The sequence below is a fragment of the Gopherus flavomarginatus genome, chromosome 12, assembly GCF_025201925.1.
Source record: "Gopherus flavomarginatus isolate rGopFla2 chromosome 12, rGopFla2.mat.asm, whole genome shotgun sequence".
Taxonomy (NCBI): domain Eukaryota; kingdom Metazoa; phylum Chordata; order Testudines; family Testudinidae; genus Gopherus; species Gopherus flavomarginatus.
The window spans coordinates 38,116,736-38,136,141 of record NC_066628.1 but is presented as its reverse complement, the minus strand read 5'-3'; the positions used below and the strand labels follow the sequence as shown (position 1 = coordinate 38,136,141).

Genomic DNA, 19,406 nt, shown 5'->3' with positions numbered 1-19,406 from the left:
AGCTTCTGAAGCCAACGGGGAAAATATTCTCAGAATCCCACACAGGAATTAGGAAACTAAGACTAAACAGTCATTGAACTAGCTAATATATATATATTTTTTAAAGGAATCATTTTGCCTGTGGCTCCAGATATGTGCAGCAAAAGGCAATTTAATATCCACAGGACAGTGTAGATCAGAAGTGCAGTCCAGAACAAATGCATGCTGAGGAAGAAATATTCTGCTTACTAGGATTGGGGATTCCTTAAAATTAACTGAAGTGGCCTACAACCAGAGACTAATACTCCCAGTAGTTATTTGGGAATTACCACAAAGCACAGGCATGTTCAGTAGTTTATTCTTCCCAGATGTTTATGAGTCCTCTGAAGGTGGTTAACGATGTGTCAGCAGGGATGTGAGAAAACACTATTCAATCAACTAACTTTTCTAAGGCGTAGAGGCCATATCATTCTACCATGCATGGAATCGTGAGTGAAATTATTGTGTTTGCTAGGCTGCGGGCAAAGGGATCACTCACACAATGATCAACTCTTGGGCTATTTGACAAGCTCATCATCAAGGAGCAGGGCTTTCCTTCCAACTTTCTTTATGCATAAAGTACCTATGACTAACTGAAAGCCTTAGGAGATTCCTGGTGAAGTAGAACAGACCTAAAGCCAAACGGGAACATTCTATACAGACAGTGAAGGGAGGAAGTAATAAGAGATCTCAGTGGTCTTTCATTAAAGTCTTGGATTACAACCTCACTCCACTGTAGCCCTCATGTTTTGTACTCTCCTTGATATATGACTGAGTGCTTAAATGGGGCTTGAACTCTTCCTTTCACCCACTAACACAGCATAATGTTGAAGCAGGGTTTGGAACCTTCTTTACAATAACTGAATTCTCACTTTGGTATTCCAAACATCTCCTCTAATCCAAATTCAGGTAAACTGAACACACTTCCTATCTCAGTTTCCCCATCTGTAAAATGGGGACCACACTTATTTGCTTACCATATAGTGTATGTCTGCGCTACAGCTGGGAGCAAACCTCTCAGTGTAGGTAGACAGACTTGCACTAGCAAACCTCAAGTTGGGCGCTTCAAAATAGCATGTGGATGTTGAGCCTCAAGATGATCCATTAGTCTGAGCTCTGGTGGCCAGCCTGAGCCTCTGCCAGGGCTGCAACATCCAAGCTGCTATTTCATGCTAGCGGGGCTTGAGCTAGTAGTGTCTACCTGGGCTGGGAGGCTGGCTCCTAGCTGCAGCTGTTTGAGGATTAAAGTTTGTAAATTGTTGTGGAAATATAAAAAGCTACAAGTGCTAAGTATTATCACTATGCAGAAAAACAAAGAAAACTGATTATTTTAAACAAGAAGTTTATTTAAACAACAAGACGCTTTACTTGAAGGGAAAACTATCTAGGATCAATGTTTTTTGGAGTAATTTACCCTTACTTAGACAGAGATTGCTCTACATGTAACAGCTACGTACAAAAAAGTTATAAAATCGTCCTTGGTTTTACAATGATAAAAGAAAAACATTGAAATTATCCAATCAAACGAAGTATGCAATGTTTTTGTTTGTCAACATTGAGAGCAAAATAACTTACTGGAATATAAAGATAAAAGTTGAAGGAGCATGCCACGATGGAGAAAAGGGGTATTTTCACAGAACCAGTTTTTTCCCCACCCCATCTCCATTCCATGTTGATCAAAACATACCATTGGCCATTTAGTTAAAAAAAATATGCATTGTGTCTGTGCACATACACCAGTTACTTTATGTACAATAGAAGGAAGAGGAAAAAAAAGAGAAGAGAAAAAACTATACTGCAGTAGTCAGGATGTGGCTGAACCAAGTCTCATTTTTCTAATTGTGAATGTGTCATCTGTGGGAGCACAGTTCTGGAGAGGAAAGTAGCAGGTTCTCTTTTTAGTAGACTCCTCCTGTCTGCTGCTGGAACACATCAATTGTATCTTCATCCTCCATTTCCAACTGCATCAGAAAGAAAGAACTGTTTTCAACTCTGATTAAATATTAGACATATTTGAAATGTTCTTATTTTCACATCTTTGCGTATACCTCTTACCACAACTTAAAATCAGAACAAATTCCCAACTTAATGCATTCACCCTGCTTCCTAGGAACATGAAACTTAAAAAGTGATATAAAGAATGGTGGATAATTGACTATTTAAAATAAAGTAAGATCCATGAGTATACTGATCTGCTCCTCTCTAAGGGCCTCACAGACATTACATTTTAATCTTCTTGCCTGCTCCATCAGACCACTTCATCCCTGCTATTTCCCTTAGAAAACCACATCTGTCCCACTTCACGGTTGTTCAAATGCACAGCATCTGAGTGGTTTAATCTACAGTACTAAAAAAAGCAAATTATGGCCAAAGTTCCTACATCCAATAAGTAACAACAAAAAAAAAGAAAATCGGATACCAGTTATTAAGTACGAAGAATGTGATGATGATGATAGAAACTGTTTCTAGACACGTTGTATGGTCAAACAAAACAAACAAGTATCAGAGTACTGAACTGCAGGCCATATTACTATAGCAGTCTTTTCTATAATACAAGTCTCACAACTGGAACTCTGGGACCCTTACAGGCATGTTTACACTGCAAAAAAGGCCCATGGGAACAAGTCTGAGAGATCAGGTTTACAGTACATCAGAGCCACTGCAGCACTGCTAGTGTAGTTCTAAGGGCCAGATTCTGCATCTATCAGAAGTCCACAGTGTTCGCTGTTTTCAGTAAACTGATTTAGCTTTAACATAGCATGCATGGAGAGGAGTACAAACTGCATATGATTTTAATTCTCAGCATTTCAGGTTCAACCAGAAGTTTAAATTTGAACAGCTAGGTGGCATATTCTTTGAAGCAAAAGTCTGGAAACAACAATCCTATGACAACACTGGCAAAATTGTGAAGTCTCTTATTTACCATGAGATGGCATGCTGAAAGTGTGAACTTTAAACAGCGTGCAATTCAGGGCTAACTGTTTGTATGCAGCTATACAGAACACTCCCAAAAGACATTCTTGGGCATCACCAATTACTGCCAGAGTGAACCAGCATCCTACATTATTGGGTCTGATTTTTGCTTTTAAAAACTTACATACTTCAATCAGCCCAACTGCACAACATTTGGTAACATAATATTACTGAGATACAAACAAACTAGAGATACTGGACAATAATTTTCACATTGCAGCATACAATTCTACAATGCAGAACCGTCACCTGCCAGACCTGTCTATATCCTAACAAACATTAAAATTATTATTTGAAGAACGCCTATACTTACCTGCCAGGACCATTAACCCACCACAATCACTGTAATCCATAAAGTAATATCTTTTCAAGGCTTAGGATCCATAGAAGCTGTAAATCAACTTATCTGGCACTGTGGTGGTATAAATCTAATGTTCTAGATGCAGAATATAGTGTTATTCTAATTCCCAATAGTTCTGAACTAGTTACTGTAGAAGTCTGAAGTTAGAACTTGACCACTGGTATATTACTTAAGCATTAATAGTTACATGGTTGTTTCTCTTTAGCAGTAGTGTTATACGCAACTATTAACTCCTGCAGCAAGCTTTAAATATAAATTTTTACCTGTGCAGGTGTATCTGTTTCATTGATTGGCTGCCCATCAAACCGGAATCTGATTTGCCTCATTGACAAACCCTGGCGCAAAGGGAAATAAGTGACATGTTAAAACACTGTTGAGTCCTCACTTTGACTTGTAACTGGAGCTATGTTTTGATTATGACCTGCTTTGAATGACAAATTGCTACATGTTTAGTTTCTAAAAAATGCATCATTGTCCCTACTAACTAGACATTAAATAATGTGTACTAGAAATCCCAAATCATGTCCTGAAGACCAGAAGCCACTGAAAAAACATTTTGTTTACCAGAATTTTAAATAATTCAGTGGGAGAAAAGTTAGAAGTAGCACTTCGGCTGGCAAGTGTCACAAGGGGAATAACATCCCTGCTCAAATGTTATCGCAGCTTGATTTCACTTTTTCTAAAAGCAGCAACATTCTATGACCCCTTTTCTTCTCATAGAAAGCCCACATCAATCTGTTAGTCTGAAGTGACTGAATAAGTAGCTGATTAATCCTGAATGGTTACTTTTGGAATTAATTTAAACTTCCAGCATCTAATGCTGATATCAAGTCTAACCTCCTTATTGAATTTAAGGGACACATGAGATGAAATTACAGAACCTGGATTATTTAGAACACACACAAGATGAGAACCCAGTAGAATGAACCATTTACAGAGAGCAAATGAAATTAGGTTTTAAGGGAGCCATCTACCTTCAGAGGGAGACTACCTAGATAATAGAAATTTCTTAATTAAAATTACCTTATCACTCTCACTAAAATCATTTGGTAACCCTTTCCATCCCCAGAAATACTCTCATTCTCATGTGGGCTGATAGCTAGTTTGTTTTCACTCTAAGTAGTAATCACAACTCTGCATTTCGTTTTCAAAGAGCTTTACAAACTAAACTTAACAGCACCCTTCAGCTGGTCTATCCTCATTCTACACATAGGGAAAGATTAAGGGTTGGTCTTCATTTAAAACTTACAGCAGCATCCTGCTTTGAGCAGTGGGTTGGACTAGATGACCTTCTGAGGTCCCTTCCAACCCTGATATTCTATGACTATGTCTGTCAGAGTGTGAAAAAACCACACCTCTGAGCAACATAGCTATGCTGACAAAACTCCTTGTGTAGATACAACTATGCCAAGAGAAGAGGGCTTCTGTTAGTATAGCTAACATTGTTTGGGGAAGTGATGTTCCTACAATAACCTGTAACTCCTTCGTCAGTGTCCACTATGTCTAGTAGAGCAAACATAGCCCAAATGAGTGAGGAAAGGATACAGTCAATGGCAGAACTCTGTTGTCTCTGCCTCCCAGTTCTGTCTAGTTTTCCTGTAGGAGTCCTAGACATTCATCAAGATTATTTGTTTTTCAAGTGAGGTTAATGTGGTGGAAGGTGCTGGACTGACAGCCCTGATGAATTAAGTCCTCAGTTAACCCTGGAACAGATATAGGAGAGGAAACAGACATCGGTTTTATTAATTACTTGTTATGGGTGGCTTGTGTTGCCAGGAAAGATGTTTTAGCAAGAATATTCAATTAGTAAAATCTTACCAACTATAGTTCACAGTGAAGGAATCTCCCCACGAGGGGAGCATCTCATCTTGAAGGACTGAAATAAGTCTTCAGATTCTGGTATTGTTCATCCATAAGCTCACATAAGTTTAAGATATAAGCCTGTGGCTGACCAAACAGCAAAGTGGCTCCAGAACCCTCTGAACCAAATTCCTTTGTGCAGCAAACTCCAGTGTCAAAGGACAGAGCGCTACATATAGGCAGCTTACTCAGCCCTTGGGATAAAGTAGCTGGTGTTGCTGGCCTCTTTAGGAAATTATGTGTAGTTACTAAAATAGAGTATTTGAGGGGAAGGACTAACAAGAGGTGGAAACTGGAGGCTCCTCCCAAGAGGGAAAGCACATACTACTTGCTCTGATGTTGTGGATCTTATATGTTGCATTCTGAAAATGTTAAGTTATTTTGTAGTGGTCCCTGGCAATTTTATACTGGTCCCAAGTGAGACTTAACAGAAAAGTGCACATTTGAGAACTCCAATCTTACAAAGATATGGATTTTTCTGCACTTCAGTATATTGGAACAATTTCCAGTAATACATTCTTCCCAGAAACAATGATGCTCAATAGTCTTGATCTTCTGAACCTATAGCTGAAGACTATTATATACATGACTTCCACTCTTTAAAGTTATCTATTCCTCTGCATTGACTAGTTTTTGTGTTTCCCCAATATGCAAGAGTTTTTTTGCTTCAACTTTATGTTTCTTAGCCAAAATTTTCAAGTTTGGAGTCTACAGATAGGCACATAAGTTTTGATTTTTAGAAGTGCTAAGCATTCACAGTCCTCAGTGACTTCAAATGGAAGTTGTGGGATCTATGAAAGCACCTATGAAAAATCTGCCCACCTGTTTAGACATTTAAATGGGTATTTATTTTTAAGTCTTCAAGTTTGAAAATCATTACCCTTGACTTGTGAACCTCTAAAAATAGTTGCTTACCTCATTTCCTATTTTAAAACAGGATTTTGGATGTTAGTTTATTCAAAATCTGGCTTCTGCTCATTGCAAAAATTGCTTAAATCCTAGTACTCATCCTGCCTCAGAGCGAGGGATGGGATAGATGACGTCTTAAGGTTCCTTCCAGCCCTAAATTTCTAGGATTAGGATGGATTTTTTTTTCTATGGGAAAGCCAGAGTTTCTTGCATGAATTTTAATTAAAGAAATATAAACTCAGCAGGCATTTTATACTAACTAATTTGGATATGAATGATACTTTCCAGACATAATTAATACTATCTTTCATCCAGAATTCTCAACACACTTTACAGCAGTTTGATATACCTCACAGCACACCATGAAGGAGGCGATATCCATATTTTACAATGGGGAAAACTGAGGTCAGATAACTTACCTAAGATAACAATAAGCCATTGACAGGGCTAGAAAAAAAAGACAGACTCAACCATTCACTAATTTATCCTCATAGCACCTAGTAGGGTAAGGAAGGTGTATGGACTGCACGCCTTCCCTTACATACTGAGACAAGGTGCTTATAGTGCAGTAGTATTCCTAAGTGAAAGTATGCACCATTCAAAATGATCTCTGATTCTGACTGTCAAGTGCAGTTGTCACTCAAACCAAATCCACTCTCACCATTAAGCAAGTCTGCTGAACTCATCTTCTATATACCTAGGTTTCCTGAGGCTCCCAAGATTAGCTTAAATCCAGACATGGAGAAAAATACATTATAAGCACCTTTGTTCATATGTTATACTTTGAAATCATACAGTTAAAGCAGAATAATTTAAATAAGACAATAGCTTTCATTTGATCTTATAGTATAAATCCTTGAAATAATCCCATTTTAGCATGAGAATGACAGAATTGCTAGTTTTAGGCCTGGCCTACACACTATCAATGTATCTATTTCGGGCAGGTGTCTGATTTTTACTGAAATTGTTATACTGGCACAGCATGCAATGTGCATAGAGTTAGAAGTATAAAGGTGTTAAAGCAGTACAGCTCATGTGTGCAAGATTAAGTTAATGTTGAAAACAAGCTTTTTAGAGAAGGGACTTAAAAAAATACATCCATGAGAAACTTCTGGATAAAGTGTCACAGACAACTTCTTCCACAACTATGGCAAAGAGGAAAAAAAAAAAAGAGTGTGTGTGAGAGAGAGAGAGAGAGAGAGAGAGAGAGAGAATTTCCTAAAATAAGATGATCTTTCAAGCTCTAGGCTTTCAACTCATAAAAATAATAGCTTCTCTGGTATCATTCTTTCTGCAACCACTGTTTGAAAACTTCTTTCTTCCAATATCTTTTTGCAAGTTAGAGGACGGCTCAGTTGTTTGCATGGTATCAGAAGACTTGTTTACTCAGATGAGTTACTTAATCCACTAGACAACTAATTCACTAGAGCAGAGGTTCTCAAACAGTGGTCCACGAGCTCCAGTCAGGTGGCCCGCAGATAGTTCCCTCTAAGGTGTGTGCCTGGGCGGCGATACATGAATGAAGGGCCACCCACCTAATTAGTGACGTAATTAGTGGAGCCATGCAGGCATGGCTCCACTAATTAGGTGCCTGGACTCTGGAGAAAATGCACATGCAGGGTGAGGTGGTGGCCTTGGGGGGGAATAGTGGGTAGGCAGGAGGGGGAAGTGGTGTGAGAAGAGGGGGTAGGGGGAATTTTGGATGTGCAGGGCTGCAGCGGACAGAGGTGGAGGCAACTTTCCCCAGCTCCAGGGCTGCAGCTTCCGGGAGAGAGATTTCCTCTTTCCCAGCCCCAGCTCAAGGGCTGCCGCGGCAGGGCAGAAAGGGCACATCCATCACATTAAAAAGGTAAGACTATTGATATTAAAATATGAGTTGTGTGCTTTTATTTGTATAACAAAAAAATGTTTATTAATTTTTTTTATATAACGCTTTTATCCAAAGCACTTTACAATAGTTAGCTAATGGTACAAACAACATTTGGAAAGATCATTAAGTGGTCTGCTGAAACCCTCAGCAATTTTCAAGTGGTCCACCAAAAAAAAGAAAAAAAGTTTGAGAACCGCTGCACCAGAGAAAATGAATCGGAAAATGTGGACTTCATGATCACTCAGCCCACCCCCATACAGTTTTACATTTCAAAGAAATCTATGACCAGCCATTGGCACTTTCCATCTCAGTACAGTAAAACTAAGGCCATAAATCAGAAGTCTGAGATAATAAGATCAAGAACAAACAAACAACTGTTATAAAAGTTATCATTATTACTGTTCAACTGCCTAGCCACACTTCCTTCTACCACACCCTCTCCATGTTTTGGAAGATAGCAATATTAAAGCTGCCTTCCAACAAGAGGGGGCTGTAAAGGAGACTTTATAAAGATAATTTAACTTTATTTTAACCATTTCTTGAAAACTTTCTCCCAGTCTATTTAGCAACAGACCACTGAAGCAGTACATAATCTGCAACATGATGAGTTTTCTTAAATATGCAATACTGTGATAAGACATTTACTGTCCTCATCCACCTTAATGAAGATGACCCCTCTTATGGGCATTGCTTCCTTTAGTGTTCACACAAGCACCTCACCTGTCGTTCACAATAGGCTTTCATTAGTTTATTAAGTGGCGTGTGCCTCTTAATCTTAAACTGCACCACAGACCCATCTTGCCCTGCCACCTTCAGATTAATGTGATCATTGTTTTCAGTCTTCACTCCTTCCTGTTGAGGAGAAAAGAAAGAAAGGAGAGATATGATTTTTAAAAAAGTATGAAATAAGTTAACATTTTACCATGTGGCAACAGGCCATTACAGAGGAGCAAAAGTACTCTACAAGCATCACGCTTATGAAATAATGTTAGTGTCTTTCAATTTTCCTAGTGTGAAATTCTTCCTAATTTGGAAAAGCAAAAACCCAACAGTATCGAAATTAACAAATTCTGTCAAGGTCTACTGAAATTAATTAGTACAAACAATGGTGATGGAAGATAAACCTGAAAGGAAGACAGACACATGCTAGATGTTTAACTGCAAAAATTATTCAAAGCTAATGAAATAAGAATATTGTTGTCACATGCTTGTATACAACAGTACATTTTATCCTTTTAAAGAAAACTAAATTTACATTTACGATTGTAATCTCAAATATCCTATAAAAATCTCTCACACTTTATTTAAATTTAGCCAGTGAAGCTATTTCTGCAATTTACAGATTACAGGAAAGTTTAAGTTTAACTTCAATACCACAGCTCTCAAAAGGAAACAAGTTCAGACTCTGCATCTTGTTAGACTTCCACAAGAGTCCTTTAAAGTGATTAAGTCCCGAAACTAGCAGCTTTACCCCTTTTTAAACAAGTAGAAATAAACAATTTAAACCTTCCACTTCAATAAAAACATTACACACAACTAATGCAAAAACTACTTTAGATTTTTTATTTTCATACACTGATAGATTCTAAAGGCCAGAGGGGTCCATTGTGGTCATCTAGTTTGGCCTCCACAGGCCACAGAATTTTCCCAAAAACAACTGCTAGAGTTTATCTTTTAGAAAAAACACCCAATCTTGAGTTAACAATGGTCAATGATGGAGAATCCACCATGACCCTTGGTAATTTGTTTCAATGGTTAATTACTCTCAGTTAAAAATGTATGCCTTATTTCCAAATAATTTGGGGGTGGAATGGGGAGAGCACTCTTTAATACGTGGAAGATAAAAAGCTACCCAGTGCAATAACACAACACTAGTCAGTTCAAACGAAGCATCTGTCCTTCGGATATAGACAGCTCTGAGGCCTTTGCCTTTAATAAAAAGGCAATATAAGAGACACTGATCACAGGGAGCTGGGTTCCAGCTTCTCCTCACTGTTAGGCCAAGTCCTCCCAAATCCAGCCTCGCATAAGATTTCAGAAGACAACAATGTGCAAACGGCAGGTGGGGACGACAGGTCTGCATGTGACAGATACTCCAGCAAAAAAACAAAAAAGAAAGAAAGAAAGAAAAAAAAAGGGAAGGGGGGGGAAGCGAGAAGAGAGAAAGAACCACAACCTGCTGCCTAGGGAGAGCCACACTCGGACCCCGCAGGGGAAGGAATATGGGTCCTTTAAATGGGAGAGACTTTTTGGCGCCTTCAAACTCCATTTAAACCGAAAACCCAGCAGCAAGGACTCACAGGCTGCTCCCCTCCCCCGCGCCAGGGTGCTCAGAGCCGCATGAGACCCACCCAGGGCAGGGGGCGCTGGGCAGCAGGAGGCACAAAAGAGCAGGGCTGGGAGCGCCGCGCTTTTCAGGGTCCCTCCTGCCCAGGGCCGGGCTGAGCTGCCCGCTATCGGAGGGGGAGGCTGGGAACTGGCTCAGCTCAGGGTAGGCGAGGGATGCTGCAGCCCTCCTCCCCCTCCAAAGCCAGGCCCGGGCCCACATGGGCCGGGGGGTGGGGCGCAGATCCAGCCCCTCGGGGAGGCGGGCGCCCCAGCCGCGCTTGGGCCTGCGGAGGAAGCACACCTCCGCTTCGCCCCGCTGCGGCCCCCAGGGAGTCCCCTGGAACGGAGCCAGGTCCTCCACCGGGAGAAACAGCGGGACCGGGGCGGGCGGCCCTGCGGGGGCCGGGAAACGGAGCGCGAAGGCGGCCGGGCCTGGTGCGCAGGGGGGAGGAAAATGGCGCGCAGAGCCGGCGCGGCAGAGTCGGGGCTGTTCCCCTGCTAGGCCAGGCCCGGGCCTGGCCTCTCCTTGCCCCCGCCCGGGGGTTCCTCCCTCACCTTGGGCTTTTCGTCGGCCATGGCAAGGCAGCAGGGTCCGGGCTGCTCCGAGCGCTTCACAAAGGGGGGAGAAAGACCGAGCGAGGCGAAGAGAGACAGAGGGGGAGGCTGGGGTGAGCGCGCACGCACTGCCGCGGGACCGCGCTTTACCCTGCGTGCGCGCGCCCGTGCCGCCCCCCAGCCCAGGCCCCATTGGGTCCGGCCGCCGGGAGCGCGCTGATCCGTTACATAACACGGCCGAGAGAAGGAGCGTGCGCGCGCACGGGAATCTCCCAGCCTTGCGTGCGCGTCCCCCACCCCGCCGGGCGCAATGGGCTGTGCCGTGCCCGTGCGGCGTGTATTGTCCTCTCAAAATGGCCGCCGGTCTGCGGGTACGGCCTCCATTTGCCCAGGTGCCCCACTGCACATCCCTCTGCCCTCCCATACCAGCCTTCCGCAGCTTTGGGCACTGTGCATGTCTGGGCCTAGGTGGGCCCCCCTGAACTCCCCTAGATACATGCCAAGGGGGCCCCTAAGCAGGCCCTTCTGGGCCCCAGACCTGACAAGTCACTCCAAGGGTCACCACCTCCCCTCATATACTTCCCCTTCTCGGCCCACATGCAGCCCCTGCGTCCAGTGTATTCCCAGCTGGCATCCTAGCCCCATTTCTACTGTGGCCCATACTCCCTTATGCAGCCCCTTTTGCACAGCGCAGCGTAGGCGCTCAATTCTCCACCCTCCCCTATCTTTGCTGCACAATCCTCTATATGCCCCCTTGTAAACCCTCAGACCATTCTGCCCCTCAGGTACACCTGCACCTTCATATATAGGTATGTACACCCTTACCTGCACTTTCTTATATGCCACATCTGGAGCACCACACAGTCCCTGGCCTTTGGAGATATCACCCCCTAGCCACCTCCTTGTGCCTCTTCCATATAACTCACTTAAGCCTTGTCTACACTAAAACACTACAACTGCACCCGCTATAATCCTCTTCTCCAAGAGCCAGTAACACATAACAGAAGAATTCTTCCATCGAACTGGTGCTGGCTACAGGCAGGGTTAGCTACATTTCTCAAGAGGTGTGGATTTTTCACCCCCCTGAGAGACATAGCTATACCGATGTAAAATCCTAATGTAGACCAGGCCTTGTATGCCACTTTGTGGTTGTAATGCTATCATCCTTCCCATTTACTCCTATAGTATTCCCCCACACTCACACAGTATTACCACCTGGGGCAGCAAAGTCCCTACATAGTATGAGTACACTGATCCTCTTCAAACCTTCTAGTCCAATGATTCTCACACTTTTTTTCCACAAACCACTTGAAAATTGATCTTTCCAAATGTTGTTTGCACCGTTAGCTAATTATTGTAAAGTGCTTTGGATAAAAGTGCTATATTAAAAAAAAATCAACTTTTTTTGTTCTACAAATAAAAGCACACAACTCATATTTTAATATTAGTAGTCTTACCTTTCTAATGCGATGGATGTTCCCTCTCCCCCCTGCTGCGGCAGCCCTGAGCTGAGGCTGGGAAGGAGAGGGGGTGTCTCTTCCCCGCCACAATGCTGAGTCTGGGAAGGAGGGCTATCTCTCCCCGGCAGCCAGTCCTGGAGCTGGGGAAAGTCACCTCTTTCTCTGGCCGCTACAGCCTTGCACATCCTAAATTCTCCCCACCCCCTCTTCTCACCCCACTGCCCGTTACTGCCCCCCAAGGTCACCACCTCACCTTACATGTGCATCTTCTCCGAGGTCCAGGCACTTAATTAGTGCTGCCACACCTGCATGCCTCCACTAATTAGGTGAGTGACCCTTCATTCTCTCATGTGCGGCCACCCAGACACAAACATGAGGGGGAACTATCCACGGACCCCCGCTGGATGCCAATAGGACCACTGGTGGTCTGCTGACAATGTTTGAGAACCTCTGCTCTAGTCTCACCCTATCCCATTGCTAGTGAAGGGTTCAATACGTTATATAAAATGTTTATAAGGAGCTAGCTCAATTGTGAAGGACAGAACTCTCCCACATGAAGGAATTCTGTGCTGGCTTTCCTCTCAAGAAATTGTGGGCATAGATCAAATTTGGTGAGGTTAATTCTTTCAAATTTAGTAGCTGCCACTAAAGTCATGGGGCCTGTCCTGCCTGTACATCCAAGGCAGAATCTGACTCAATTTCAAAGACTTTGTTTTGCAGATCCTTGAACTGGGGAAGAATATATGATACTTGGCAAAATCACTTGATAACAGATATATTGGGACTAATGCAAAGTATTCTGTTGTGAATCCTATTGATTATTTGACCCTTTCAAGTCACTGCTGCCATGTTTAAAAATATCCAGGGATATTCAGGTGTTTCATATCCAGCTACACATCAGAGAACCAATGATACCTCAGTATATTTTGCTGGATCCAAAGGGTTCACAGTGACTGTTGTCACACATGCCATATGGAAATTCATCCAAGAATTTATCGAGGTGATGGGGGACACCCATGGCATTGACGTTAGCACGTGAGAGACCTTCAGCTGATAGTCTCAGGCTGTTGGATAGGTTCCATCAAAGCTGTTCTGGAGTCTTTACAGTTTAGGTATTGCTAATGCAACTGTTTTCATCATATCCAGCTGTTTTCAACACATACTTGGGCTATGAAGCAAAAAACAAAACGTGTACTTTTTAATTCATAAAGTTTACGGGAGGTGCATTTTAGAAGCAGATACTGACAAAAATTGCACAGACTAAACATTAAAAGTTGTGTAATGTCAAATAAGAGAACTTTGATTCACGAGCAAAACTCAACCTTGCTTTCAGATTTTCCCAGTATTCTTTCACCATGGATGCTGCTCCCCTTTTTCTTGTCTTTTGCCATGGATTTTTCTTCCCTAATATTAGTCCCTTCTCAAAGCCCATCTAACTTAGCCTTACACAAGGTTGGCTGGAAACTGAATCCTCACACCCACTTGTCACCAGTTGTCTAGAAATTGAATCTTCACACTGACCTGGGTCCAAGAGTTTGAAGTCATCACAGAGCGTCAGATCTACAAGAGGGACTTGGCCTATTGATTCACATACTATGTGGATTGACCAACCACTACCTGCATTCAGTGAAGGGAACATAAATTTCTCTTATGGAGCTGCATTATAGCCTGGCCTCCCATGCACTGTAACATTTCCACTCTATATCACAGCACTAATAGTTGGAATCTAATGTCATACCATGCAACTGTCTGGTCTCAACATTCTATCCCTTTCCATGTTCAAGAAGCCCAACATGGTGCCTCCATAACATGATTATAACATGGCTTGGATACAAACACAGGAAAGACCAAACTGTATTTGAACACTACCAATGTACTATTCAGGCTGTAACCTGCTGTGGAACACTGCATTCAGTTCTGGGCAACACATTCTATCAGAAAGATACTGCCTAACTGGAGGGTGTCAGAGGTTGAATTGGGAAGGGAACGGAAGTGAGACACTCTTCCAAGCCGTATCTGCTTAAGGCACAAACACTCCACTCACAATAGATAGAACAGTTATTGTAGGAAGATCTGCCCATTACGTGTTTTGATCAGAAGTTAGTTAATCTTTTTTGTTCCTTGTTTGTATATAGCAACAAGCACAATGGGATCCTGGTCCATGACTGGGGCTCTTGGGGTGGTGGTGGTCTACAATACAAATAAACAAAATAATCCTTATGCTTCAGTCTATACTCTATTGAGATGATGAGGACGCTCCTATCTCAACTACTGTTCCACGCTCTCTGTCAAATAGTCAACAGTCTGAAGATTATCTTAGTAATCAAGCACACCAGACTCGTAGGGTTTTTTGTTTTTTATTAAACAAAAGATTAGATTCTGGAACACAAGATGACCAGGTCTACAAAAGGTACAGTTCGCAAAGATGCTACAAGCTGATGCAATTCAACTGCGAGAGACAGTTGAGTTTCAGGATGCCAGAAGGGTTAACATGCAAGGAATAATTTAGAGATAAAAGGGAAGGCATAATAAGAGTCCACAAATTCTCAGAGGATACCAACACTAAGGAGGGAACAGAATTCTTTAGTGATGTACAAAACTGTATCTACCATAGAATCTCTATGAACAGAAATTCCTTGCCTGAATAAAAAGAGCAGAGCAGTAGAATACTACCAACCACCTGACCAAGATGGTGATGATGTGACTGAAATACGCAGGGAGATTAGAGAGGCTACAAAAACAAAAAATTCAGTAATAGGAGATTTCAGCTATCCCTATATTGACTAGGTACGTGTCACCTCAGGACCGGCTGCAGAGATAAAATTTCTAGACTATATTAATGACTGCTTCTTGGAAGAGCTAGTTCTGGAACCCACAAGGGAGAGGCAATTCTTGATTTGTCCTAAGTAGAGCATAGGATCTAATCCAAGAGGTGAATATAACTGAACCACCCAGCAATAGCAACCATAATACAATTAAATTTAACATTCTTGTAGAGGGGGAATACCAAATAAACCCACCACAGTAGACTTTTACTTCAAAACGGGGAACTACACAAAAATGAGTAAGCTAGTTAAATAGGAATTAAAAGGAACAGTCATGTGAGTGAAATGCCTACAAGACACATGGAAACTATTTAAAACCACCACAATAAAAGCTCAAACTAAAGGAATACCGAGATTTACCTGTAATCTAGATTTTTGGAGCCCAGGATGAATTTGCAATGTTGGTAATTATTAAAAATAATATGCACTTGTAAATTAATCAGATTTGACCTAGAAGTCAGAGACAGTAAGTGAGTCATCACAATGGTATTTTTACAGGGTCACATTTCGGATGGAACCACACTTTAATGCTTCATGTGATTAGCCAACGTTCAGCCATATTAACTTTTTAATACGGACATTTGAAACACTAAATAGAGACCTCTTCACAACCAGATCTCAGGATCTCTATGCCATCCTCAGTTTCCCTGACCTCTCAGCTGCTTTTGACACAGTCTACCCTGCCTTCCTCCTCCAAATCTTCTCTTCCTACCTCTGTGGTTGTACCTTCAGTGGCCCCTCTTACCAACCAGAGGTACAACCTACCTCTGTGGTTGTACCTTCAGTGGTCCCTGCTCCCCTAACTCCTCCCTACTCCCCATTTGGACAGCACAGTTTTCATGTTCCCTTCTCTTTATACCCTTTGGGTGACCTCTTCTACCCATACAGCTCCAATTATATCGATGACTTGAAATTCTATCCTTCCATTTCTGACCTGACTCCCTCAATCCAGTCCACACCTGTGTCTCTCTGATAACTCTTCTTGGGTATTTCATGTCAACTTAAATCCATCCCAGTTAAAAGTGAACACATTTTTTTAATCACCACCTCTGTCACTACGAAAACACAACCACCTTCAGACCACTAACTTTGGAGAGAGGGGCAGGAGAGATGCATTTTTATCTCCTTTGCTATCCCTTGACCCACATGTCCATGCTGTCTCTAAATATCGCTGCTTCTTCCATAACATTTCTAATATCCTTTCTGTCCACACAGCCAAGACTCTTGTTCAAGCCCTCATCTCCAAACTTGATTCCTCATTTCTGACCTCCCAAAACCATCACCTCATTTCTGTCCATACAAAACACAGTTGCTAAGATCATCTTCCTTACCATGGGACCTCTCCCCAACCCCCATTCCACTGCATAAGGTCAAGCTTCTTGTTCCCATCAAAACTATTCACATCTTTGCCTCTCCCTACTTATGCTGCCTTAACCTGCTCCCTGTTTGTTTCTCCTACAAACGATTTTTGTACTTTCTTCCATACAACACCCTAGCCATGAAAGAACTTGCCTGAACTGTGATGCCAGTGGTACTTGTTCTGGTGTAGTGGCTGAATCTACTCTTGAAAGTTAACATTTAAAGAATGATGCAAAGTTGATACCACAAACCATTAGAAACATTACATGGTCATATACATGGCCATTGTCATCCATGAGCACTAACCAAGAAACAAACACTTTTAAAAAAACCAAGGACATTCACAGACAAAAATAATGTTAACAGAGTTTAACTTGAGAGAATATATTAGTAGTTTAAAGGTAAAAGATATTAGAGGGATGTGCTGTAATTGTCCCAAAATCAAGCATTATAAACTCAGGAAATCAACCTACAGCTCAGGCTGCCAATGAGCTAGGAGCCATGCAAGCTGCTCAGGAGTCAAGAAGTCCGGGCTCCTTTGTAGCCCCACCAGATGGGCTGCTGAGTGGCCAGGTGGGTGCGCTAGTAGGAAGCCAGTCAGGTTTTTCTGTCAGAACCTTCCCTGAGTTTCATCAGAACTTTGTTGGAATTGAACTGCCTTAATGGAATGTTTTGTTTTTGATGAATCAGCAAATACTGATGAAAAGATGTTTTATTGGAATTTTTATGACCAGCTCTGTTAAGGAGTGGAAATACACAGTTAAGGCACCGAAATAACCTTAATTCTGCTCTCTGCTGACACCATAAAGGGAAAAATTCTAACATGTCTTTTAAAAAATCAGTTTAATCTAATCATAGAATATCAGGGTTGGGAGGGACCTCACGAGGTCATCTAGTCCTTGCTCAAAGCAAGACCAATCCCCAGACAGATTTTTGCCTCAGATCCCTAAATGGCCTCCTCGAGGATTGAACTCACAACCCTGGGTTTAGCAGGACAATACTCATCTGGGACCAAAACCAAAATACCTTAATCATAACTGTAGTTATTGCATAATGTCACAACAAGACAGAGTTAAGTTCATTTATTTCCATACGTGGCTTGTTTAGAAATTAAATGCTCTCATTTCAGTAAGGGCCATAGATATCACTGTCACCTGCCCTTTACAAATGTGCTGTACAATCATATGCGCATCTCATCATCATCAGAGAAAGTTGTTATATTGTTCTAAAGGGCAACAAAAATACCCTTATCTTTCCTTAAGTGTGGTGCCCATATACTCTTGTTAATACACCTGAACGATTTTAGCCTCTTTTTGCACCTGCATCACTTTACTGACTCATTCAATTTGTGATCCACTATAACCCCCACCTTTCACTTTGCATTAATTCTAGTTTTGTGCATGGACACTCCAAACCTCCATCATTCACAATCAGGACCACCATCCCCAACTTTATGAAATTGGTTAGAAAGTCGGAGATTTAAAAAACTAATAAATCACTTCATTTTTCAACAAACTTCCAATTTTCCAGGACACAATTTTTTTTTTTGTTTCTTGGCTAGGCAAGTGGTGACTTCAAGAAAGGGTTTGTTGTTTGCCAAGTACTCAGATAGCTTGAAAAGCTTCAAAGTCCCAAAAAGGGGAAGATGCAGTTGCATGCTGACCTCACAACTCCCTGGCTTAGCCTAGGTAGGCATAGAGGCTAGGATTAGCACCCTCTGGTCCTGGCCAGATAGGCAAAGCCCCTCTGGGTATCTGGGGCTCTTAGAGAAGTTCAACTTCATGATCCCACGTCAGCCTGATGAAGTGAATGGAGACTAGTAATATTTCAAAGCACCCAACCTTCTGCTGTCCCATTTGTTATCATTCAAGAGCACCTGTGTAGACACTGCAACCATGTAAGAAGTTTATCTGAGCCCCCTCACAAGAAGTAAAATTATAACAGTGATTATCATAAACATGGAGGCATATGGCAACTCAACATCCCTTGGTGGGAAGGGATGGATGATTACACTCCCTACACAACTCACACAGATAACAATACCAATCTGTGTGCAGAATAGACCACCAGCAGCACAGCCCGGGGTGTGGAGCAGACCAGACAGGCCCTCCATTACACCAATTTACTCCATCCTCCCCTCCATGCAGATCGAGGGAAACAGGCCAGCAGATGGGGTTACACAAGCCCTGTTAGGACAACGATCTCTCACCCCCCGAGTTATTTCTGGGCCCAAAACGATGGGAAAGTACCCAGCATCCCCGGGGAGCAGCAACACACCACTGAGATCCAGTTACACCCCGCGCACCCCCACCCACGGGAATACACCAAGAGCCCCCCCTCCATCCTGAGAGGGTGCGGCTGCCCACTGGCGCGATATGAGGGCGCCCTATAGCCGTCAGCAGAGACAGCTACAGCACGGGCAACGCCCCCCCGCAAGCAGCTGAGCTGCCCTCCAGCGCTAGGGAGGGACAACCGAGGCCTGACCCAAGGACAAGCACGGGATCCCGAGGAAACCCCAGCAGCTGACCCTGGAAATGGGTAAAGACCGCCGACAACCTCCTCCTCCTCCCCCATCCACACGCAGCAGGACACCCACTACCCAATGACTGACTAGAGCGCCTCAGCCGCCGCTCCCGCCTATATACCTTCCGGGGTCCTTCCACGGCTTGTCGCGCGACCGGACTGTCCTGTTCAGAGCCTGCCCAAAATTCAACACAAAGCCCACAAAGGGAGGCCTTATCCCCACCTTTCTGACACACACTATTTTTGACCCCGTTCCAGGGAGCTGATCGAGAGGGAAGCTGCAGCAATGTGGGCCCGGAGGAGTAGAGTTCTGCAGGCATCGCATCGGGCAGCCCCGAACCAGGGGCCTCTGTCTGTGCCCGGCG

At 42.8% G+C, this 19,406-nt stretch overlaps 1 protein-coding gene and 1 long non-coding RNA gene across 4 annotated transcripts; both read right to left on the bottom strand.

Moving 5' to 3' along the window:
- Window positions 1–1,343: 1,343 nt before the first annotated feature.
- Window positions 1,344–11,128, bottom strand: SUMO2 (small ubiquitin like modifier 2). Of its 2 annotated transcripts, XM_050921104.1 has the most exons (4): window positions 10,875–11,121; window positions 8,712–8,843; window positions 3,616–3,687; window positions 1,344–1,979 (listed from the first exon to the last, which is right to left on the bottom strand). In XM_050921104.1, exons 1-4 carry the CDS (start codon window positions 10,893–10,895, stop codon window positions 1,917–1,919), a joined length of 288 nt encoding a protein of 95 aa, XP_050777061.1. In that variant the 5' UTR covers window positions 10,896–11,121; the 3' UTR covers window positions 1,344–1,916. The 2 variants fall into 2 exon arrangements, with proteins under 2 accessions (XP_050777061.1, XP_050777062.1); XM_050921105.1 differs by lacking the exon at window positions 3,616–3,687 and having other exon boundaries at window positions 10,875–11,128.
- A 1,965-nt stretch (window positions 11,129–13,093) lies between these two features.
- On the bottom strand, window positions 13,094–19,158 carry LOC127033262 (uncharacterized). 2 transcript variants are annotated; one of them, XR_007769038.1, is made up of 2 exons: window positions 19,130–19,158; window positions 13,094–13,502 (listed from the first exon to the last, which is right to left on the bottom strand). It is a non-coding gene; the product is annotated as an uncharacterized LOC127033262 (long non-coding RNA). The 2 variants fall into 2 exon arrangements; XR_007769037.1 differs by lacking the exon at window positions 19,130–19,158 and adding an exon at window positions 15,520–19,081.
- Between the last annotated feature and the right edge of the window lie 248 nt (window positions 19,159–19,406).

What these genes read in the sequence shown, in the direction of transcription:
- SUMO2 (XM_050921104.1), bottom strand. Translation starts at nt 10,895, where the DNA reads ATGGCCGACGAAAAGCCCAAG. An exon ending in TGGCCGACGAAAAGCCCAAG is followed by an intron (nt 8,844 to 10,874) that starts GTGAGGGAGGAA and finishes TCTCCTCAACAG; the next exon opens with GAAGGAGTGAAGACTGAAAA. An exon ending in AAGCCTATTGTGAACGACAG is followed by an intron (nt 3,688 to 8,711) that starts GTGAGGTGCTTG and finishes CCTTTGCGCCAG; the next exon opens with GGTTTGTCAATGAGGCAAAT.